Source organism: Chelonoidis abingdonii, chromosome 8, assembly GCF_003597395.2.
Source record: "Chelonoidis abingdonii isolate Lonesome George chromosome 8, CheloAbing_2.0, whole genome shotgun sequence".
NCBI lineage: Eukaryota > Metazoa > Chordata > Testudines > Testudinidae > Chelonoidis > Chelonoidis abingdonii.
In genome coordinates this window covers 22,709,478-22,734,446 of record NC_133776.1, presented here as the reverse complement: position 1 = coordinate 22,734,446, position 24,969 = coordinate 22,709,478, and the positions used below count along the sequence as shown (strand labels likewise).

Here is a 24,969-nt window from a genome sequence, read left to right as displayed (position 1 = left end):
CTTGAGGTCTTCAAACCACAATTTGAAGACTTCAATAACTCGGACATAGGTTAGGGGTTTGTTATAGAAGTGGATGGGTAGGGTTCTGTGGCCTGCTTTGTGCAGGAGGTCAGACTAGATGATCATATTGGTCCCTTCTGACCTAGGAGTCTAACTTCTCCTATGGGCAGATTATTCCATTATGGGGTTTCTTGAACCATCTTCTGAAGCATCTTGTATGGACCAGTTGGCGATAGTTTACTAGACTAGATCAGTAGTTCTCAACCAGGGATACATATACCCCTGGGGTACGCAAAGGTCTTCCAGGGGGTACATCAACTCATCTACGTATTTGTCTAGTTTTACAACAGGCTACATAAAAAGCACTAGTGAAGTCAGTATAAACTAAAATTTCATACAAACTGACTTGTTTATGCTGCTCTATATACTGTACACTGAAATGTAAGTACAATATTTATATTCCAATTGACTTATTTTTTTAACTATATGTAAAATGAGAAGGTAAGCAATTTTCCAGTAATAGTGTACTGTGACACTTTTGTATTTTTATGCCTGATTTTATAAGCAAGTAGTTTTTAAGTGAGGTCAAACTTGGGGGTATGCAAGACAAATCAGACTCTTGAATGGGGTACCGTAGTCTGGAAAGGTTAAGAGCCACTGGACTAGATGGACCACTGGCTGATCCAGCATGGTAATTCTTAGCCAATTCTTCCTATATAAGGAAACATCATAAATGCCAAAGCTAAGAAAATGTACTCTCTCAGGGAGTGATCATTCTTAATGAGTATCCTGAAATCATGCATAGAAATGTCCCTGTAGGCCAGGGGGTAGGCAACGTATGGCACACATGCCAAAGGTGGCATGCGAGCTGATTTTCAGTGGCACTCACACTGCCTGGGTCCTCGCCACCAGTCTGGGGGGCTCTGCATTTTAATTTAATTTTAAATGAAGCTTCTTAAACATTTTAAAAACCTTATAGAAAGAGACGTTCTAAAAAAGTTAAAAAGTATTACTGGCACGCGAAACCTTAAATTAGAGTGACTAAACGAATAGCCACATGGCAGAATCAGATGATGTTTTTCAATAAGGCACAGTTTTGGGGAAATGTAGAGCAGCTTGTCTCCCAACTTCTTCAGTATTGAATTCTTTGACATGGTGGGAGGAAAAAGGATAGATGTCTCAGGTGTGGACTAGATTTATTTATATTGCAGATTCCAGCCTGTCAGGATAGAAATCCCATTAGGGGTCTCACTTAGCACTTAGGATGTTATGTTGAGAATCCTTACACATTTTGGAAGTGAGGTCTGTCAGGAGAGTTCCAATGAAATTCAGCTCTTTTCTGTTAGAGGAGTAAATGCTAGTTAGGATTGACAATTCATCATTAGTAGTCCTGATTAAAAAATCATGGGCCCATTAGGGACAAAAAAATCTAAGGAAATTGAAAGAATGACACATAATAGTAAAAAGATAACTGTGCAAATAATTCATGTACCCGGGAGAGTGATCTCTTCAAACAAGAGTATTTTAGATGTTGTCCAACTAATGGTGGCAGCTAGGTTTGAACTTCAGATCTGCAGCCAGCTACAAAATAAGGGCTTAATGCAGTTACCACCAAGATCCAGTGGCCACTCACATAGCTCCTAAAGAGATCTATCCTGACATGCTCACAAATGCTGTCTCACTCCATAATGTCATTTGTTGTTATAACATTGAGCAAGAGTTAGCGTTGTCTAGAGCTCTTGTATAGGCATCTCTTCACTATTTAAATCTATGTAAAATAAAATAAACAAACATCCTGGATCAGGGTTGGCTACATTTCTCAAGTGTTTGCATATACAAAATCCCTAGAGGTTGCTAGACAGACCCCATCTGTTACAAGTCAATGTCTGGGAATGAATGCAGAAATACGAATTTTGACCTGTTAAATTGTCTTTTGTGTTCCCAGACACTGTTCCTGATGTACCATCCAGAGGATAGAGGGGTAATATAGACTTTCTGTTGTTACAAATTTTCCCAATTACATATTCAACATTAAAGAGTTCAGACTATAAGATATTTATGTGCTTAATTATTAATTTAAGAGCCTAACTTCAGGCACCCAGGTTTGAAAATGATGGCCTGAACTCTAATTGGAAAAACTTGTAACAGAAAGTCTGTATTACCCCACTGTTGACTGATTATGTTATGAGTCAGTGTCTGGGAACACAGAAGACATATTAGCAAGTCAAAACTCAAAATTCTGTATTCATTCCCAGATATTTAGGTGCCTAATTGTGGATTCAGGCCAAGATTTTCAAAAACAGGAATCTAAATTTGAGCTCTATAAACCACAGTTAGGGGCATGCTTCATTTCTAACAGTGCTGATCACCCAGCAGCTCCCACTGATGTCAATGGGAAATGCTGAGTGCTCAGAACCTTTTTGGGCCCTTATCTGATTTTCAAATATGGATTTAGGAGTCTGTTGTTGTTGTTTATTGTTTTTTCAAGTCTTGGCATTAGCAACCCAACTTTAGGCATCCAGGTTTGAAAATTTCAGTCTCTTATGTTTTATTATTTTCCAATCATTCGTTCCTTAAGTCCTCACTAGGAGATAGTAAAAACAGCCTCTTAAAAGATATGTGACAATTTTCCCTAGCTTTGGAAAATTTGAACCGGTGACTGCAATATGTTGGAGCAGTGCAACAAAGGACACTTACACTCTTCATGATTGTGGTCAGCTGTCAGTTGCCTCTTGAGTTGGAAATCCAAGAAGACAGATCCATTCATCGTAGGGGCATAGAAAAATTAGTACCCATTCTGTAACAATAGCCAGCGATGGTGCAGCTGTACTCGTGGCAACCCACTAGTGTAGACATGATACTCAGCCCTATCTACACTATCACTTATACCAGTGCTGCACCTTTATTGGTAATTACTGTATTATTATTTCTGATGTAAACCAGACCTATAACTCTATGAATCAATCCCTTATCCATGCCCCCACCACACCTAAAAGCAAGATGCTGTGATCCTTAAGTGAGCCAAGAGGCTGATGTAGTTCTGGGTCTTGTGATTGTATACTCAAACACACACTCAAATACCATTTGCTCATTTTGGCCTTTTTATAACTCAAAAGGTATTCAATCCTATCGTTTATACTCTGCAAAACTTGTCCATTCACAATTATTTGTCTCTATTGAGTTACAATTGTGAGTCACACATAAACAATCCTGAAGGTTAATTTTGCTGAACTTGTAACTCATACCTCCATAGTCCTTCTTTTAGTTAATGTTATTTCAAAGTTCTTCCACTCCCAGCGTTGCTCCACGACATGGGCAAAAATCACATGTCCATTTCCACAAGCTCCTGCTATTTGAGTACCATCAGTAGACCAAGCAATATTAAATATACTGCCGGTATTTGGTTTCTCTAAAGCATATGACCACTAATAAAAACAAAACAAACAAAAAAGAAAAGGAATCTTAGTACTTTCTTTGAGCTCGTTATGAACAAATATTCATTAAACAAATGAATGCACTTATTTAAATTGTACTAATAAACTAATCAATGGAATGAGTTTCTTATTTCTGCAGGTATCATACAGAGGTCTGTTTCTTAGTAAGATTATTTGAAGATGGGAGGTATAGAGATAAAAGAACCAAATACCACAACATTTGAAGCATATCAAGCAGAACGTCATGCAGTCTAAATATATTTTAAATGTATTCAGGCATTCATAGATCTAGGCAATCACTAAATAAAAGTTAAACTGCAACTTCATTTACTTAAAAACAACAGTACTGGTTATGTGGAACTAATGGACTAGATTCTCCAATATGATGCAGCTGCTTGAAGCTGAATTGCTAGCAGTTTCTGAACCTAGAGCCCGCATGGCCCTGGCAGAATCAAACAGTGCAAGGAGATTCCTCTGGTGGTACTCAGCCAGCCCAAAACTCCCACTTCTCTTTTTGCAGACATTGGCCAGGAACAGCGAACCGCGGCCACTGGGAGCCGTGGGCAGCCATGCAAATGTAAACAAACAGTCTGGCAGGCTGTAGGTTGCCCACTGCTGGTGTAAAGTGTATTGTTGGATTGAAAGAAGCATGGCCAGGATGTCTCTACACTATGCTGATCTCAAACTGTGCTTTTAGCCCTGATGGCCATTAACAGCCAGCATTAAGTTGGAGCAGCTCTGAGGCTGCTCCAGGGATTGCCCTGAACACAGCAGCCAAGGATTGGAAGAGTCCTTTATGACACCACCTTTGTCCTGAACTGCACTGTGTGGAAATTGACCATACACCAAGAGCTGACTGAAGATATTAAAAGGAAAACGGATTTTGTTTTCAGCATCAAGAGTGATCAGCGACTGATGCATGAATATAGCATCCAAGATCTATAACATTTAACTTGTGGAACTCACTGCTACAAGATATAATTGAAATTAAAAGCTTAGTAGGATTCCAAAAAGGAATAATAAGAACATCCACTGTTAAATTATACAGAATTAAAACCATTCTATAAGGAATATAATGGCCCATACGTTTGGGAAGTATTTTCCTCTAAAATTTCAGCTTTTAAGTAAGTCTCAAATTGCTATGGTTATGTAGTAAACCTTTAAAACATGACCCAGGTGCAACTAATGCAGTGATGTCTGCCTAAATTTACAGAGCCTGAAACAATAGCTCTGAGGCAGGGCCGTCCTTAAGCATAGGCAACATAGGCAGCTGCGTAGGGCACCTGAAAATTTGAGGCACCACTGGGTCTTAGTGTCCACCCTCTTCTTTTCCTATCCCTGTTCTGACCCTTCCTGCAGGCTACCACAGATGGCTGCTCTAGCCTGGTGAGTCTTCCTTGGGAGGGAATCTAGTAGTTAAAAGTGAAAAAACCTCCAGCCTGCCAGACCTATTAGCACAACATTGAAACTGTTAAAGAGACATTCAAGGGGTAATAAAGCCATTTAACAGGCATTTGCCAACCCCAAGGTATATACTGACAGGTTTCAGAGTGGTAGTCCTGTTAGTCTGTACCAGCAAAAACAAGGACGAGTCCTTGTGGCACCTCAGAGACTAACAAATATTTTGGCATAAGCTTTTGTGGGCTAGAACCCATTTCATCAGCTGTCCATGAAAGCTATGCCCAAATAAATTTTTATACTGTCAGTTTCTGACTTTACTGACAAAAACAGTTGTGCATTAATGTAATATTTACACAGAATATATGTCAGTCTACAGGACCTTAGTTTAAAAATTTGCTTTAAAAATATTTCATTAGTGAGCTGGTGAAGATTATAAATCAGATTTCTAAAAAATGCTTGCATAGAGTTTTAGATGCACAATCATCTTTAGCCTAAAAATGCGTGGATCTTCGACATCAGTTTTTTTATCAAAGAACTCCCTTATCTAAAATACACATTTTAATTACTATAGTTAAAAAAAAAAAAAGTGCTTCCAAGTCTTCCTGTCCATCCCTTCCCACCTCTCCCCCACTCCCCACTGAAAGAGAGCCCTTAAAGGCAAACAGTCCTTCCCTTCCAGATAGCTGGACAAAGTTTCCCTTTCTTATTTCTGACATCGAACTGGTTTTAAAAGAATCCTCCAGCAAAATCAGTACCTTAGTAAGACATAAAATCCTTGTTATACTAAATCTGTGGAAACATACTTTTTTAAAGTTGGTGAAATTTTATAACCATGTCTCTTGTTATGGAGATCACACAAAGTAAATACTGTCCCTTTTTCTAAGCAAATGAACATTGTTATGAACACTAAACCTCTCTGATTAATTTAAAATAATGTCTTTGTTTCAGTGCGTTAAAATATGTAGTAATCTGGAATGCTGGCTTAAGGTTTGAGTACATTTAAAATATAAATTCAGCTTAGAAATACTGATTAAGAAAATGTAAAACAGAGAAGAGCTGTATCATGTATTCCATTATATGTAATGTTGTATTCAGCAGGACAGCTGACTCACCCTTACTACCAAGTTTTTGCAAATACATCTCTGACAAACTTCAGGGCATATCAAAAAACCTGTGACTGACATTTTTTATTCCCAAATTTTAGAGCTTTTAATTAGGGACTTTCTTCATGTCCATTCTGCATGAAGGAGAGGGCATGGGAGTCTCTGCGGAGAACTGTGACTCTCCGCCACCATGAGGCGGGCCGGGCATCTCATTATCCTTTGCTGTCTCGTCCCTCCTCCCCCTCCCCCACCAGGCTGCGAGTTTGGGCTGCCATCCGGCATAGGGGCACCAGTTTAATAATACTGCGTAGGGCCCCATAAATCCTAAGGACGGCCCTGCTCTGAGGTGTCAACTGCCCTGTTCATTTCAATGAATATTAGCTCAGATGCCAAGGATGATTCTTATTAAATATCATACCTTACTGCTGAAAGCATGCAGTGAAGGAAAGGAAGTACTGTATCATTATGAAGATCTACTCAATCTACTGAGTGAGTACTCAGTTATTTTAGGTAGGCCCGGGGCCATCTTTAAGCCGATTCCCCCGATTCCCCGGAATGGGCCCCGCGCCTTAGGTGTCTTTTACATTTTTTTTTTAACTCACCCGGCAGCTGGTGGGTGGGTGGGTGGATGTGTGTGTGTGTCCCCCCGTCCCCTCTCTGGGTCTTCGGCAGCATTTCAGCAGCAGGGTGAAGGGTCCATTCCAGGGCTTCAGCGGCATTTCAGCATTGTGGGGGTCCTTTGGTGCTGCGGAAGACCCGGAGCGGAGCCCCTAGGCCGAAGTGCCGCCGAAGCCCCGGACCGCCACTGGCTAGTCAAATCGGCCCCTGCCGTTCATAAAGCCGGCCCTGGGTAGGCCTTTAATAACAAATGGCCAGGATGAAGGAGAATACAACTCATTTCATTTTCCTTAATAGGGGCATCAACTTTCAAAAAGTTTGGTAAATGATGCCTTAGGGCACACCAGCCTCTTCCTGACAACAGTTAGGAATTGTTTTTCCCTGTGGACAGGTTATTTCATAAATTGTCTTATCGTATTTCTTACACCTTCCTCTGACATAGCTGGTACTGGCCACTGTCAGAATGTAATTCTGGAGTAGATGGACCACTGATTTGATCAGTCCTGACAATTCCTATGTTCTCATACAAATAGGAGGTTTCCCAGTAAGTCTTATACACAATTTAATTTTTTTTAAATGTAGCTCTTATTAAATTTTAAAAAGTTAAAAATACAGAAATTGCTGACATTTGTATAACACTTTTCATCCAAAGTTTCCAAAGTGCTCAAACTTTTAAAACTGATTTCAAAAATTGATTCAAAGATCATTCACTCTTCACTAAAATACACAAGTGGGTTTACAGATCCTTTCAAAGGCAAAACATCCAGTTGCACAGTTCTTTCTACCATTATAATGGCATAATGCAGCACTGGTTTATTACTGAGTCACTAACTTCTCAGGGCACCTCAGAGGTTTCCTAATCCCAGAAGTGACCATGCCTGACTTGGCTTATTTTAAGTGATCTAATGAGATCACAACCTGATGTGGCATGGCCACATGCCAAACAACATACTTCAAGATTTCAGCTTCCATTAGAAAAAAACAATGAAATAATTTTCCTAAGGCACTAGAAATTCAAAATTAAGTAGAATGTCACATTTTTGCTTGCAAACGTTGATAATACAAGCTTCCTCAGGTGCGAATGCCCATTTGGCTGACTTCCAGAAGAATAAGTTTCTGTGAAAAGTGGCTGTAAATCTTCAAATATTTTATGGGCCTAACATATTTTCTTTCATCTCATCCTACTGCTTTATGCTGTCTATATTTATTTAAAGTTTAGCAATCAGGTTTTGTAATATGGACTCAGCAAACACTGGAACTGCAGTCAGCTCTTAATGTTCTTTGATAACTTAAGTGATTTGTTGCTTGCTTACAATGCACAAAAATTATATTTAGGACCAAATAATCATTATATTGCCCTACCAGCGTAGCTAGTCCAAAGGTTATGCAAATATCCTGGGCGATCAGAGGAGGAGAAATCTTTCTTTGTAGGCTATGGAGCAGCTTCAAAGAGGCTACTGAATACTAACGGCTAAAGAAGCCCTGCACATGCCTTATATCACCATGTGGTAGAACATATGCTGGAGGATCTATGCAGCAACAATCTTCTGGCTCACCATTTCATTCCTTGACTTGCTTCCTGCACACTTCCAGTGTAATGGGGATGCAGGCACAGGATTTAACCCTTTACCATTGTCAAACTGCATTTGCAGAAGATGTAGAGAGGGTTTTTTCCCCTTAAAGCATGCTTCTATCGTTTCCTCTATTCTTCCCCTCACCATAATTTTGACAATATTTTGACAATAATATTTGTATTAGCTCTAATTTTTCTTACTAGCCTCTCCCTGGCACAGACACCCAAGTCTCGTTCACCTTTTAAGGAGTATTTATTTGGTGACCAAATCATTTAAAAGAATGAATTCCCTTGTTTTCTAAAATTCGGGCCAAGTCCATAGTGTTCAAGACAGTTCCTCAAAATGGCCACTCAACCAGGTCAGAGATTCTCTATATCAAGAAATAACAGCTCCTCTACACTAAAAGACAACAAGGCATGTTCACATTTCTTTGACCAGGACAAGTTTGTGCAACTGAAAGTATGTATTTAATTATCAGAATATTGCTTTCCTGTAACAGAGTACATCTGGTCCTTAGCTTTCAACCTCTTGACTTACTCTTTTTGCCAAAATTTTAACAAATTCATAATAGAAACTATTGGAAGTATCTACTGTCATCTATGGCTCTGCTTCCGGCCCCTTAGTTCTATCACATTTCACAGTACATCACACTTTGCACCAGTTCTGGCTCCCTATTCTTCATATTCACCTCCTGGAACTGTAGCTCACATCTGCTGCTGCTCTAGAAAACAGCCAGAGTTGCAATCACCTAGGAAGGGGGAGTGAGAGTGAAAAGTGCTTGTGAGTGGCCACAACTACTCTGAAGACACTGAGCTTCCTGCTGATGATATATTCAGGATTCAGCCCAAAATTCCCCTGGCTGCCGCTGCCACATTCCACAACTCTTGAGAGGTCAAAAAGGAAACAAAAATGGGGTAAGCAAATAGAAGAGATAAATGCGCAGCAGGCATGGCAGGAGAAACAAATGGAGGGGAAACAAGGGGAAAGCAAACAGGTGTTCCACATTTTAGCCATTTGTCACGTTTTGATGGTTTGTCTCTCACACCGGCAAGTGAGCAGATTGAACGTCACGGATTATTCTCCTTGTATATTAGTATGATGGTAACTTCCTGCATGCTTTCTGACTATCATTTTCTAGAATTACAGCAAATACTTTACCGAATAAAAAAGCCAGATTGTGAACCCATTGCTACCATTGGTGAAAAGTTACTCATAGAAACAGTCCTACTGGAGTCAATGGGACTACTTTTGCAAGTAATTGCTCACTAATGGGAGTTAGGAGATCACAATCTAGGAATAAGCTCTGCCCAAAAGTTTTAGAGGATATCTATGCAGTCAAATTCTTTATTGGGCTTTTCCCATCCTTTCAACTTTTTACAGCCCTTTCATTCTCCATTTGAGCTACTGGCTCTTCTAACCTAATTGCATCTTCAGGCAGAACTGGCAGTCATCCTATTTCTCCTTCTCTACAGTTTTTATAAGAGCCCACAGAGGGGCATAGTCTGACACAATAATACTGTCAATACAAACTTTATACACCTTGTCCAAATGATTACACTCTTCACTTATAAGATTAATTCTAGATTATGGAAACTGACTATCCATATACACCTCTACCTCGATATAACGCTGTCCTTAGGAGCCAAAAAATCTTACCATGTTATAGGTGAAACCGTGTTATATTGAACTTGCTTTGATCCACCGGAGTGTGCAGCCCTGACCCCCCCACCCCGAGCACTGCTTTACCGCATTATATCCAAATTTGTGTTATATCGGGTGATGTTATATCAAGGTAGCGGTGTATAATGTTTAGTCATTTTTAATTGGGTGCATATATATTTATAAAACTAGTTTCTTGCCTACTGAGACAAGTATTTACCTACTCTCTATCAGATAAATTCTGTTTTACTTGAAATGAGAAGGGGTTTTTGTTTCTGACTAGAATAGCAACTCGTTTTTTCTTTTTACAAAACATAGAACATAAATAAAAATAGGATGGCTTTGAGATATAACCATCTCTTCTCTGGAAAAATGAACTTCTTGTATAGTTACATTACCTGGATTCTATTTTTAAGATAATTCAGTACCTTTTTTTCCTTTACTATATTTTAAGCCCATTAACATTCCAAGAAGAAGTATAATACTATTAGTTTCCATTATATGGTAGATGTAGGAAAAGGTATCCAAACCAAAATTTGCATTTAAAAAAAATCTGTGGTGTTAACTCAGTTATGCGAGACTTTTATTAAATTGTTTGTCAACAAAGATAAACCGGGTTAAGCAAATAATCTTTGTACAATTCTCAAACTCAGTAAGGAAGGGACATCTGCCTCTTTCCTTTCCTTCTGAGATAAACTGGTTAAATTTATATCTGGTTAAATTTATATCTCAAGCCTAATTTTGTTCTTTCCCTTGGCCCCATCTCCTTTTTAAAAAAAAATTATCCTCCCAATTCAGAACTTTATTCTCTATTTCTCTCACCTGTTACTTTCTTTAACTGAAAGTTTACATCTCTACCAGTCATTTGGTACCTTTTAAAAGTCTAACAGAGCCTGCTAAGTCATTCCTAAATTCTTAATTCACCTATGGAATAACTTCTGAAATATGCCTTTCCACTCTCAATATTAGTTCTGTACATTAGATCACAGCAATGTATTTCAAATTAACCTCATTTTACGTTCAGGGTAAAATGTACCCTGAAAACACTAGAAGAATTTCCAAGCCATGACATGACACCTGTTTTCTGTTTCCTCCAATATCTCAGAAACACAGTTTTTGTATAAATCACCTCCAAATTTGGAAGTAGGAGGGTAGGGGTTGAAATGTCCATTGGCCACACATCAAACAAGCAAAATAATCTTTTTTGTGGATTCTAGAAAGGGTTATAATGAGAAACAAGTCTCAGTTTTGACTACAGAGAGACCACAGCCTCTCCACAATGATTTACTTGAATATAAAAAGGGATTTAAACAATTATTATACATTTCTTAGTCAATATTTTAAATCAAATTTATTCAACTATATTTTAAAACTGTCAGGAGAACTAAATCAGTCAGGAAAAATATTTGACTGCAAGTTAAATAAAGACGTTGGATTCTAATGACTTTTGGATACAAGGTCTTCTTCCAAAGGAGAAATAGTTGAAAAAATGCTTACCTAATGTTTTTAACACATTAAGCACTCTGATTTCTTTTGCAGTAGACATAAAATCCCCAAAATGTCAAGTTCTTCATACACTCAAAGTCATCATCTGATTTATATGAAATTAAATCATAAGCTACATTTAAATAAAGATAAGGGTCAGACAAATGCTCAAGAAGATTCAGAGTCAGGGATGAAATTCAATCTCTTTATTGTGACTATGATTTGTAGTATATTATGAGACCTCCTACTGTACTTAAGCACAACAGGGTGAGCAAAGGATAGAATATCAGCACTAACTGAATTTCTGAACTAAAGGACTCAGTGGAGAGTGATACAGCCTCACAGACATGCCATGGACTGCTCCTGCTCTGCAGCCGTGGAAGGTAATTATGATTCTTTGGGAAAAATCCATAATCATCTCTTCTGCATCGATGGAATGAATTCCTTATTAGGCGTACTGTACTAGTCCCTTTCTACAGCACAGTCGTTAACTTCTATCTGACTTCCATATATGGCAAATGAATAGGCTCTTAAGACACAAGTCAAATAATTCTAATGAGCAGATTCAGAGAAAGTAGCTGTCCTAAGGCTGGGGCATATTCTATCAGGGCTGATCAGATGTCATCAATCTGAGGGAAGGAAAATTTTAAAGAGGCATTGTCTCTAAGTTAGTTGTTGGGCTCTACCCAACTGATAGGTTTGTTTCTGAGATCAGTCAGTCATTTGCCTTTATCTCTTAGTAACAATGAGGAGCTCTATGTGAATAGCTCTCCTTGGCCAATAGCAAGAATAGATTTGTGTATTAGGGAAGAAATGAGCATTAATGGGGCCTGTACAAGATTTGAAGAACTAAAAGAAAATATGGTTTGCAGTTTACCTTTTTGATGTACAGAAGATACGATCTCCCCCCTGAGTAACATGCAGAAGATATTATTCATTATTTTTACAGTCCTTGGACTAGAAAACCCTTTTGGAATTTGTAAACGGTTTCCCTCACTGCAGAAGCACCAACTGGTGGCCAGGAGTGGCATACCAGCTATCTTTTGGTCTGGTGCCACTGCCGACAGGCACTCTGTTGCTGTGGTGGTCTATCTTTCGTAACTGGGCCCTCCGGCCAGTTCATGGTATTTATGTCCACCCCTTTTGGGGTGGCAGAGAGTCCAACCAAGCTATAGTCCAATGACCTTACAGCAGGTCTTCCATCTATCTCCTGGCTCCATGGTCCTTAAACCCCTTACCTTAAGGGGTGCCACCACATCTTTCTTGGTGGTTGGAAGGGCAACCCAGGCTCTCCCTCTATTCTGGGTTCCAGCCCAGGGACTGTAGCTGGCAGCAGGGTCTACTCCCTCAGACTCCTTGCAGCCTCCCTGGACTATCTGCCAGAGAGTGACTGCAGACTCTCTCCGTGCAGCCCCTTTCTGTTGCAAACTTTCTGGCTTTATAATCACCACTCAACCACTTCTCAGCTGGACTTCATCACCAATTAAGACTGGCTTTCTTGCTGTCTCTCTTGCTGGTGCTTCCAGGCATGTTACTTGGCCCATCAGGCCCACATTAACCACGTCAGGGCCTGTGTGGGGTATCCACCCCATCACAAGATTTTATAAAGTCATCTGAATGATGTGTTTATCTAAACGAAATGGGTGGATTCTAGGATTAAATCAAATATGCTGTGAAATATTTTCATATTGCAATCTTAAAAACTTTCTAATGCAAACTTGAAAAATCCTAGTTTTAATTCTGAGTTTTAAATTATCTCAATATCAGCATTTTGTCATTCTTTTATTATGCAGGCAGTTATAGCATTTCTGTATTCTCTTAAGATGTACAGTATATCCCTCATCATGTACATTCTACCATAATAAATATACTTAGCCATGTTAAAATGAGAGATAGAAATGAAGGATTTTAACTAAAAAATGTGCATATATAAATGCAATAAATGAATGAAAATATGAGAGTATGGAAGCAAAGGGACATACTACCCATAGCTGCAGCATTGCAATGCTATAACATCATACTTCGGCATTACTGCTTTGTTGGTGCTGTGATTATGTCATGTTTAATCCCATATCCATTTCAATGGAGTGACTCAAGAATAAAAAACATTAGCAGTTAATGGTACCTATCATAAGCATCCTTTTTTTGTTAACACAATATAGTCAAAAAGATTAAGTGTAGGACACAAACTAAAGAATTACTCTTTGAAGTCTAGATAGTACAATCATTATATTGTTTATAACAACGATAGCTCTAAGATCCAAATAGGTAAGTAGGATCTAGTTAGCTGTGACTTCCAGACAATGTACTTAATTAAATACTATTATCCCAGGCACAGGTCCTTAAGTGAATATAGAAAAAAAGGATTTCCTTTTGTTTCAAACAATTAAAGTACTTGACATCTGAAAAGAATAACAGTATTATTTAACTCAACTTTACATGGGATGGTTTTTCATTATATATACACACACACACACACACACACACACACACACACACACACACACACACATATACACGCGCACACACACACCCCCTCCCCTTTCTTTTGAACATAGGTGGAAACATGAGATCTTCTCTTGGATCATCATTAATGCTACTCCATAGGTAAGACAGCAGAATGGATAAACAGCAAAGAAGTGTACACTCATGCCACTTAATCTCCCACTTTACACAAACGAAGACAAGTATGTCACCTTCATGTCAGGCTCTGATCTCCTCTGGACCCTAGCAAGTTTAACACCTTTCAAGTGCTGATGGTTACAGAGCATTTTTCTGCTTAAAAAGGATTTCATATGTAAGAAAAATGCTAGAGTGAATAATATCAAAGTTTTGTGTGTGAGATACAGGTTTCATGATTTTAAAAGAACTTAAGGCTCTCTTGTCACTAAAACAAAAGCTGTCCACAGCTTTAATGTTAACAGCACAATCTTCACTCTATGGTACATATCAACAAGGAGATACTAAGGTGATCAATGGCTATTCCACTGTTCAGCAAATGGGAAGGACTCTTTAAAAGGCGAGAGAAAGCAGAATTTCCAAAAGTTCAACAGAGAATGAACTTAAAGAATGGAATTTTTTTTACCCAGTAATTTGCTTTCTTCTAGCAGCATTTCCCACCATTCTGATATGTATGGGCATTCTCCTTCCAGACAGCAGTTTATAGAGCTGATTGAAAGCTGCACCATACCCTGTGCTGCCCATGGCCTCTTCTCTGGCCTGCCATTAGATGATTCATTCCAAAGCTGTGTAAAAAACTTGTAGAAAATAATTAGTAATGATAGTTGCTTGCTTGGCACTGGAATTATATACAGTAGGTCACTGCCCATATGGTAACTATGCAAATAAAATGTTGACCCTTGCCTGAAAAGCCATCCAAGGGTGGCTAGAATTGTTGGAGATGCTGCTACCAGTGGCAGCTCCAGGCACCAGTGCTCCAAGCGCATGCCTGGGGCGGCAGTCAGGTAGCCTTCGGCGGCTTGCCTGCGGGAGATCCGCCGGTCCTGCAGATTCAGCAGCAATTTGGTGGCAGGTATGCCAAAGCGCGAGACTGGTGGACCTCCTGCTTGGGGTGGCGAAAAAGCTAGAGCCGCCCCTGGCTGCTACCAAAAAAGAAATTATCAGGTAAGAAATTTCCCATTCTTCAGCCCAGCATCTCCCACAATTCTGATATATATGGGAAGTAACAAGCAGTGAGTTGAGAGAGGGAAGAATAAGTGAATGAACAGAAAGAAACAGAAACAGAAAAGACACCCCTTCCATACACATACCTCCTCATATGGCAGATAACCCCACAGGTTATCACTGGACCACTACCTGCAGCACCTTCCTGCCAAAGAAGGCCTCTGCAGAAGACAGAGTTCACTCTATAATATCTGATAAAGGTCTTAGCTGATGACCTGGACTCTGCACCTTTTTAATTAATTATTAATGGAGATATCCTATCTCCTAGAACTGGAAGGACCTTGAAAGGTCATTGAGTCCAGCTCCCTGCCTTCACCAGCAGGACCAAGTACTGATTTTGCCCCAGATCCCTAAGTGGCCCCCTATGGATTGAAATCACAACCCTGGGTTTAGCAGGCCAGTGCTCAAACCACTGAGCTATCCCTCCCCGCCACCTTGATCCCTTCTGGAACAGAAATCCCAAACACCTTGTATGCCACAACAATGCACAGTCTGATTCATCTGGGCAAGGGATAGCTTAGATATTCTGAGGCCTGCATCCCAAGAAAGGGGAAAAAATTCATAGGCAGGAGTTGTACATCAAGCTGGATGAGCAAGCATCTCAGAGAAGTGATTAAGAAAAAGCAGAAAGCCTACAAGGAGTGGAAGATGGAGGGATAGCAAGGAAGCACCTATTGAGGTCAGAACATTAGGGATTGAGAAAGGCAAAACCATATATGTTGGACCTTGCAAAAGGAATTAAAACCCAAAGTAAAGGTTTTGTAGCCATATAAATAAGAAGAAAACAAAAAGAAGAAGTGGATCGCTTAAACATGAGGATGGAGTGGAGTTAAGGATAATCTAGCCTGGCACCAATACTTAAACAAACTTGCCTCATTATTATGAGGGCAGATAAGAAGGATGACAATGACAGGTAAGAGAAGGGCTACTGGATGACCGAGGATGGAAACCTGCTTATAAAGGAGACTCTAAGAGCTGTGTTTAGTAGCTAACCAAAAGAAGGCTAGAAGGAAATGATGCTCTTATAATAAATAATCAGAGGGTATAAATCAAGGGATAAGAGGAATTATTAAGCTTATACCAATGTGGAACAGAAACAATGGATATAAACTGGACATTAGGAAGTTAGACTTGAAATTAGACAAAGGTTTCTAACCATTAGAGGATGACGTTCTGGAACAGCTTCTAAGGGAGTGGGGGCACTACTATCATATCTGGCTTCAAGACTAAGCTTGATAATATGGAGGGGATGTATGATGGGAAGCCTAATTTTGCAATTATGATTATTAGCAGGTAATAGCCCAGATGTCTGTGATGGATGTTAGATAGGGTGGGTCTCGTTACTACAGAGAATTCTTTCCTGGGTGCTGCTGGTGAGTCTTGCCTCCATGCAGGTTTAACTGATCGCCATATTTGGGGTCAGAAGGAATTTTCCTCTAGGAAAGACTGGCAGAGGCCTGGAGGTTTTCAATTCCTCGCGCATGGCCCGGTCACTTGCTGGAGGATCTCTGCACCTTGGTCTTTAAGCATTGATTTGAGACTTCAGTAACTCAGACATAGTTAGGGGTTGTTACAGAGTGGGTGGGTGAGATTCTGTGGCCCATTGTGCAGGAGTCAGAATCAGAATGACCAAAATGTCCCTTCTGACTTAAGTCTAATACTATGAGCTGACACTTCTGGTGAAAGGAAATGAACAGGGAGCTCAATCTCCTTGTGGATGCTGAACATTTTAAGTAAATCTTTTGTGCTCTTTTTTGACATCCAAAATGCACCACAATTTCTCAGTCAGGTGCTCTGGCTTTGGCCAGAATGAAGGAAGGACAATCTCCTGCAAGGAATGGAAAGGAGAATTTACCTTACGGAAGAATGGTTCTGGAGTTCTTACCACCACTGTGTCATCATGGAACACAGACAGTAAGGTTCTTGCATGGATAAAACTACTGGTTCTGAAACTCATCTAGCAGACATGACGGTGACCAGAAAGCAGATTTTGATTGAGAGGTAAAATGCTGACATAGATGTAAGAGGTTCAAAGGGATAGGTAGGGCTTTCAACACCAGTGGTAGGTCCCACTTAGGGAAGATTGGTATGACCACTGGTCTGGCAACTCTGACTTCTCTGAGGAATCTGGACACATGAGGGTCCTCAGCCAAGGAGCCCAAGGCTCCTACAAACAGTATGCTGCTAAGGCCTGATACCTGGTATGTTATAGTGCTGGGCTGAAGTCTCTTATCCACATCTTCTTGATGGAAGTCCAGAATAACTGGAATCCTTGGATCCTTTGGGATTTGCTTTGTGGTCTTGGCACCAAAAACTGAATTTGGCCCAGATGAAGGAATAGGCTTTTAGTGTGGAAATTCTCCTGGAAGAAGAGCAGAGTCCTAATAATTCTGGATGATAGGCTGAGGGCTTATGCTGCCCTTTCAACAGCCAGGAGGTCAGCTGAAGATGCTCTGCGTCTGGATGGAGGAATAAGCGTTGGTGAAGGATGTCTAGTCTTGCTGGTAATGGTGAGAACTTGAAGGTCTGAAGGGCATATGGAGAGACTCCTGTTGATATTGTATGGGACCGTCTGCTACCTCAGGGAGGCAAAGAGCTGGTTTGGGACCAGTACCTGACATGGCATTCACTCTGGGGCATAGTCACCTCTATGCACGAGACCAGGAGACCCAGTAGCTAAAGACACTGACCTATGGTTTGTCTCATGCCTGTGATCAGCAAAAGTATCCGATCCTGGGTCTTCTGAAATCTGTCTAGCAATGGGTAGATCTTTGCCATCAAAGGGTCTATTTCCATGCCCAGGTGAATAATGCTTGTTGAGGGAATCCAGGAACTTTTCTTGGTATTTATTATGAATTCATGTGCTTGCAGGAGAATCAAATTCTGGATTGTGGCACTGCATGCTACTGCCTGGGATGGGACTCAGGTTGAAATTCCAGAAAGGGATATTGGTAAATAACCTGGGACCTGAGCCTTGCTATGGCCAAATCAACATCTTCATAATGAACGTGGGGGCCAACGAGAGACTGAATGGAAGCATTCAGTATTGATAGCGATCCATGCCACAAGCAAATCTCAGAAGCATGCAGTAGCAGGGGCTCACTGGAATGCACCAGTGGTACGTGTCTTCCAGATCCACTAAGATTAGGAAATCCCCTTGAGATAGGGAGGTCACTGTTGAAGCTATGGCTCTTTTTTTCATCCATCTGAGCCTTTTGAGGTCAATGATGGCCTTGACTCCTCTGGTGCACTTCTGAAGAATGAAAATGATGGAGTAAAACCCTGAGAAACTTCCTTCTGAGGGAAATCCTGTCGCTTCCAAGCCCCAGATGTAGATCTAGTTCTGAATGAACTTGTGCTTGGCGAGGTTACTGGTGACAGGAGACTGGGTTAAGAAAGGATGGAGTGAAGCCCTTAGCTTGAAGGAGTATCTCTGATGCATTCGCTCTTGCATCCACCTGCTTGTGATCAAAGCAAACCATTTCTCTGAAGAGTGGGAAAATCTGCCTCTCACTCTCAAGTCTAGGCAGAGGCACATTCACTCCTCGTCATAATTGCCTCTTGAAGGTTGAGAGAGCACATTTGGGTTTTCTGCTCAAGCCCTGGTTCCAAGGCTTTCCCTTGGTATATCTCTTATCTTTCCTCCAGTAATTCTGTGAAGAAGATGGATGAAAGGGTGAAGGGGAATCACTGCCTCAGGAGGGGATTAGAAGGGTGATATTTACTCTAAGGCTTGTCCTTGAGGGCCTGCTCAGGTTGGATCTGGATTGTGGATATAACCTTTTTGTATATGGTTTTAAATGTTTCAGGGAGGAAAAAGCCTTTGTCATATTTTATCTGTGTCCTTCAAAGAATCAGAGTTTATTGCTCTCTTTTCTTGATAGAGGAAGAGAAATCTGAGTCAGTGGACTAATATCTTTTGTGTTTTTTGTATTTTTTCCTTACCATTCTTATTCTTTTCAGGGCTTTTTTAAAAAAATTTTTTTTGGCATGTTTTGCAGGTGCCACTACCCAGTTGTGGCCAGGCTATGGTCTTTTGTGGTTTGTTTTGTGTGACACTTGGAGGATATTAGCAGAAGGCTGAAGGACACTTCTTTATTCTTCACTGAGGAAGCAAAAAGGACAGTGATTTTTGCATTCATGAAGAGGGATCCCAGCCATGTTGGTTGGAGATGCTGGGAGATTGCTTTGGGGAGACAAACTGCTTTAAACAAAGGCTCAGCCTGTTAAAGTTAAGTTTAGATTCTAAGAAGTGTAGTATATTTTTTGTTTTATATATAAACCATTTCTGTTTCTGCTGTTATCCTCACTCTCTCTTAAATCTTAGCCTTAATAACAAGCTTATGATTGTTTTTACTATAAATATATCTCAGTGCTGTGATGTTACACTGGAACTGATCTGCAGTTGAATCAAACAAGCTGGTGTGTGCACTGTTCCTTTGGGTACAGCTTACCTGGTAATTTCTGCGAGTGTGCAGTAGTAAAGGGCTGGACACTGCAGGGCATTAGGGTGCACGTATTATTAATCTGCAAGGCAAAGTAAGGGCTTGCAGAGCCCTGAGTAAACTGTTTGGGAACTAATGGACTGCTGATGTCAGGGAGCTGATACCCTGTAAAGCACAAGTAAATCTTACTCTTGCTGGAGGCAGGGGGTATAAGGTGGCTTATAGGGACAAAAAGAAGGCTGCTTGCTACTGCCTGAAAACAAACAAAATAAAAAGGCAAAGGAAATGTCAGGAGCAAAAAGAACCGCCACTGACTTCTGCTACAAAGGCAGAAGATTTAGGGGTAAACAGAGAAGGGGACATGGCCAACATGGCTTGCGTTGGAGACTTGAACTGCCTCCAGAAACTTTTGACAAGGAGGGAATAGCTCAGAACTCATATTAGAATTGTGGGAGATGCTGAGTTGCAGAATATGAAAGTGTTCATCTGTATTAGTTTAGGGAGAGTGGGGAGGAGGAGCAAGGGTGCAGCAGACTCAGGGGAAAGGGTGGGGGCTTTGGGGGAAGGAGTGGAGTGAGGCCGGGGCCTGGGGCAGAGCCAGGGGATGAATAGTGAGCACCCTCTAGCATACTGGACAGTTGGCGCCTGTAGCTCCAGCCCCAGAGTTGGTGCCTATGCAAGGAGCCGCATATTAACTCTGAAGAACCGCATGAGGCTCCGGAGCCACAGGCTGGCCACCCTGGTATAGCCTCTCAGCAAGAGAGACAACATTAAAAACCTGATGAGCCAGGCATGCTCTGCCAGGAAAAAAATAAGTCTCCCTGAAGGGAAAGAAGAGTAAAACAATCTTCTCACTACTTATCTAATTAGCTAACTATAACTACACTAACAACTATCTTAACCACTTCAGAAATATTAGAAAACTTGAGACATGCTCAAGGCGGACATGCTAGTGCTCTGTGTCAGATGAAGATGGTTGAGAAGGAACTGAGGGAAGTTCACCCGCACACCCCTACATAGCCTCAGCATCCAGCACTAGGAGATACTGGGTGCATGCATAGGCTGAATAGACACTGCTAATTGAAAATCTCCCCCAATGAAAAGCTCAAGAGGCACATGCACACCTAAAGTGGCACACCCTTAGGGACACTACTCAAAGAAAAACAGCTTCACTCAAATTTCCCAGTGCTGCCATTTTGTTTTGCTGCACTCACTCCTGTAAAGTTGAAAGTTGACCAACTTCCTTGCGCCTCAGAGGATTTTACATCATATGTAGGATGAAATGGAGAAGCATAGCACTTTATACAGCATGAACTCAATGGAACTGTGCGGTAGCAGGTTAATCCTGCAGAACAGTGCTTTTGAGGCAATGATAGAGCAAATGTTGGGAGTTCAACAGACATGGAGAAAATTACTGCTTCAGAATTCTGCTTTTCAACATTAAAGAAAAATAAAATTTAGATTTCTTTTAATTTTGATTTTTTTTAAATCAGAAAATTAGAGCAACAGAGACTACTAGACAGTTAAGTTGAAATACTACCTACAAGGAGCTCAGGAGATGTCTGGCATCTGGAAATACACTGTAGTTTCAATGTGTACCAAGGCTGGCACCAAGTTCTTTGCACCTCCCAGTGCTGAACTGATATTTTAGCTTAAACTGTCTAGAAGCTCCACTTCAGAAAGTGTCAGTTCATTTCCAGAGGGAATGGAAGCCAAATCCCTCTTCCAGGCTACAAGGATTATAAATCAAACAAAATATGTGCCACCATTCACCCACCCTCAGAGGAAAATTTTTTTTAAGTTAAATGTAAAAATATGAAGGAGTCCGGTGGCACTTTAAGACTAACAGATTTATTTGGGCATAAGCTTTCGTGGGTAAAAAACCACTTCTTCAGATGCATGGAGTGAAAATTACAGATGTAGGTATTATATACTGACACATGAAGAGAAGGGCGTTACCTCACAAGTATAGAACCAGTGTTGACAGGGCCAATTTGAGCAGGGTGGATGTAGTCCCTCACTCTCACAGACCTTGGGAGGAAGGGCAGTCCTTGCTTATAGACAGCCGCTCAACCTGAAGCAAATACTCACCAGCAACTACACACCACACCACAGAAGCACTTACCCAGGAACCAATCCCTGCAGCAAACCTCGTTGCCTACTCTGTTTCCACATCTACTCTAGCGACACCATCAGAGGACTCAACCACATCAGCCACACCATCAGGAGTTCATTCACCTGCACATCTACTAATATTATATATGCCATCGTGTGCCTGCAATGACCTTCTGCCATGTTCACTGGCCAAACTGGACAGTCCCTACATAAAAGAATAAATGGACACAAATCAGACATCAAGAATGGTAACATACAAAAGCCAGTACGAGAACACTTCAATCTTCCTGGACATTCTACAACAGATTTAAAAGTAGCTATACTTGAACAAAAAAACTTCAGAAACAGACTTCAAAGAGAAACAGCAGAACTAAAATTCACTTGCAGATTTAACACCATTAATTTGGGCTTGAATAAGGGCTGGAAGTGGCTGGCTCATTACAAAAGCAGCTTTGCCTCTCCTGGAATCGACACCTCCTCATCAATTATTGGGAGTGGACTACATGCACCCTGATCTAATTGGCCCTGTCAACACTAGTTCTCCACTTGTGAGGTAACTCCCTTCTTTTCATGTGTCAACATATAAAGCCTGCATCTGTAATTTTCACTCCATGCATCTGAAGAAGTGGTTTTTGCCCACAAAAGCTTATGCCCAAATAAAGCTGATAGTCTTTAAGGTGCCAGCAGACTCCTGGTTGTTTTTGTGGATACTTGTAAAAATATGATTACATGAAAATGAAGTTTATAATACATCCACACATGAATCTACATCTAGTTTCTTTTTTGGTTCCTCAGTCCAGGCTGAATGGGTCTATGAACTGAATAGGCAGCATACATAGTTCTTGGCGGTAAGGAAATGCACCAGGTGGATTCAATAGCTTTTTAACAAAAGGGGAAAGAAGATATTCCATGACATAGGATAGTCAAAAAAAGAGTAAACTAAAGAGGATCTTCACTATCTTCCCAAACATTGGACAGCCCTCAGCCCCAACAATTAAAGCCAATTCTTATGACTTGGTTTTAGGTTACCTATTAGAAGTCTACAACTTTTCTTGCAGGAGGCAAGCTAATGATCTCCTAGCATCCAGAGAAGCCCTCATAAACAGTAGAGCCTGAGTACAACCAAGATCAACATTCCTACATTCATTATTAATTTAGAGTATGAGACAATGTCGCTCTTCACAATGAGTACCCCTTCTATAGCTGATTCAAATGCATTAGGTTACTTCCAAAAGTTACATTGGGATCCCATCCAGTCAGTTCTAGTAAAATCAAACTGTGCTACTCCGGAAGGGACTGGCTACCAATATAACCCAATGGGAAATCTGGATGCAATAGCTGTTACCTCATTGAGACTCCCATACCATCATGTTAATAAATACAGATGAAATCACAGGGACACTGAATGGAAAACCCTGATGTGTTAGCTTTGTCTCACAGGGATCTGAATTTGGAAATATTAAAGCACATATAGATGTTTCAGCAAGGATTGGGATCAAATCCCGGTATAATACTATAGAAAACAGATTTCTTAGGATTTCTACTTTGATTTAATTGACATTAAGCTTTGACACTATTAAAATGTTATGAAAAAGTATTTACTGTGTACACACAGCAGCCACATTTTAAATGTTAACTTCTCAGTTACATTATCTTTTAAAACAGTAATAGGCACCAATCTAAATTACAGTGTAAATGTTAAAGTAGTACACAGAGAGCTGTGCAACTCATTAACATTAATGCAAATCATGGGGTTAAATCTCTGAATATAACTTTAAACATGTATCACTAAGTGTCTGGCAAATTGTTGGGTTTTTTAAATCTCAGCTGCCATTTTACTATCAAGTGAAAAAAGTGACAAGCACCACTACAACAGACTCATCACAGCTACCACTGTGTTTTGACCAATTTCTATTAAATTTATTTAAGATAGTCTCTCAAAAAGCTCATAACTTGAAGGAAATGCATAATCATGTACTTATAACTCTTTCAATATTTGGTTTTATAATAGAAATCCCAGCAACATTAATCTCTAGCACTATGGACAAGATACTTCACGTTACAAAAGAAAAAAAGTCACCACTGCAGAGCATTTCTCATTCACCTTTCTACAACATACTAGGCATAATCCCCCTATTTTTTACTACATATTCCAAATATTTCTATAAAATTCTTATCAGAATTGTACACAGTCAGCCAAAGAATTGTAAAGCGAAACAACATTGTGGAAGCAATCGAATACGCATAATAGCGAAAGTAAAATGGCCTCAATCACTTCTACAATAAAGGACAAAACTTTTATGACGCACACAGCCATTTAAAAAGACTAACTCGTGGACTAATGTATAAAGAGTTGCTTGCATTATAAAACATGAGGGTCTGTCGTGCTGAATATAGTGAAATAAAGTTCACGAAATGAAGACAAGTGAGAAGATTCAGCAACAGATCAGCCAGCTATCAATTGGAAAATATGCCTGAGCCACAAGTCACCAAAAAAAAAAAAAAAAAAAAAATACACAGAAAAATGTACCACCAGTCACAAAAAGATATTCAACAAGAAATAAAATAAACTTTATTTACAATAGAGTGTGTGTGTGCACATGCATGCAGTTAAAATCCTCTGAATAAACAGTAAAACAATATCAAACTATCTAAAATAAAATACATCCAATCCCCAATAAGGTCAAATTAATCACTAGTGGAAAAACTGAATAACTGAAAGACATTCTCAAAATGAACACATAGAAGACACTTTCAAAATTATTAAAACAGATATTGCCTATCCATCATAGCTAGTACTTGCTGATATTCATAAAAATATGTATATAAACAGATGATGCAGTTTATTTGATCTCAATGCTTCATTTTCAAATCTTGCATAAATGGCTGTATTCACCTCTTTCGTTCTCTGAAGCACTGAACAAGCATCCTTTTTTTGGATACGGGTGTGATCTATTTCCTGTAATTAGGGCAGTGGGGAAACACTAGTGGATCTCAGTCCTTCCTGACTTCTATTTCTATATTACTGTGAGTTTTGTAACATGATCGGTATTGTCAAGAGAAGTGTGTAAAGCCACAGAAAGTCACTCACCAGGCAGGAATGAACATTTTAAACATTGCTCTCCATTTAAGGGATTAGATTCTTAAAAAAACAGAGAAACCAAGGAAAAAAGTTATTTTTATTTAACTCATTAATGCAGACATGTTTACTTTTTAATAATGCTGTTTAGCATCAATGATGTCAGAGCACTCACAGGAGCCGGGGCAAGCAATGCATACAGTTGCAACATAAAACATGGGCAAAATAACTTTTATATGTCGGCCACATTACTTTCCTTCAGTTATGAATGCTATACACAGTGCAACAGTTCCTCAAGTTTTCTCGAAGTGACAAAATTAATCTACTCTGCACTTATTATTTGCAGGTTACTTTTAGTGCATAAAATTGATG

General features: G+C 40.0%; 1 protein-coding gene across 1 annotated transcript in view; it reads right to left on the bottom strand.

The window, feature by feature from the left end:
* The window catches only part of IFT80 (intraflagellar transport 80), a 152,675-nt gene that overhangs the window by 44,134 nt on the left and 83,572 nt on the right, over positions 1-24,969 (bottom strand). The window contains exon 9 of the mRNA XM_075068431.1: positions 3,246-3,425. Within this exon, the coding sequence (XP_074924532.1) occupies positions 3,246-3,425 (180 nt within the window). The remainder of the gene's footprint in view (positions 1-3,245; positions 3,426-24,969) is intronic.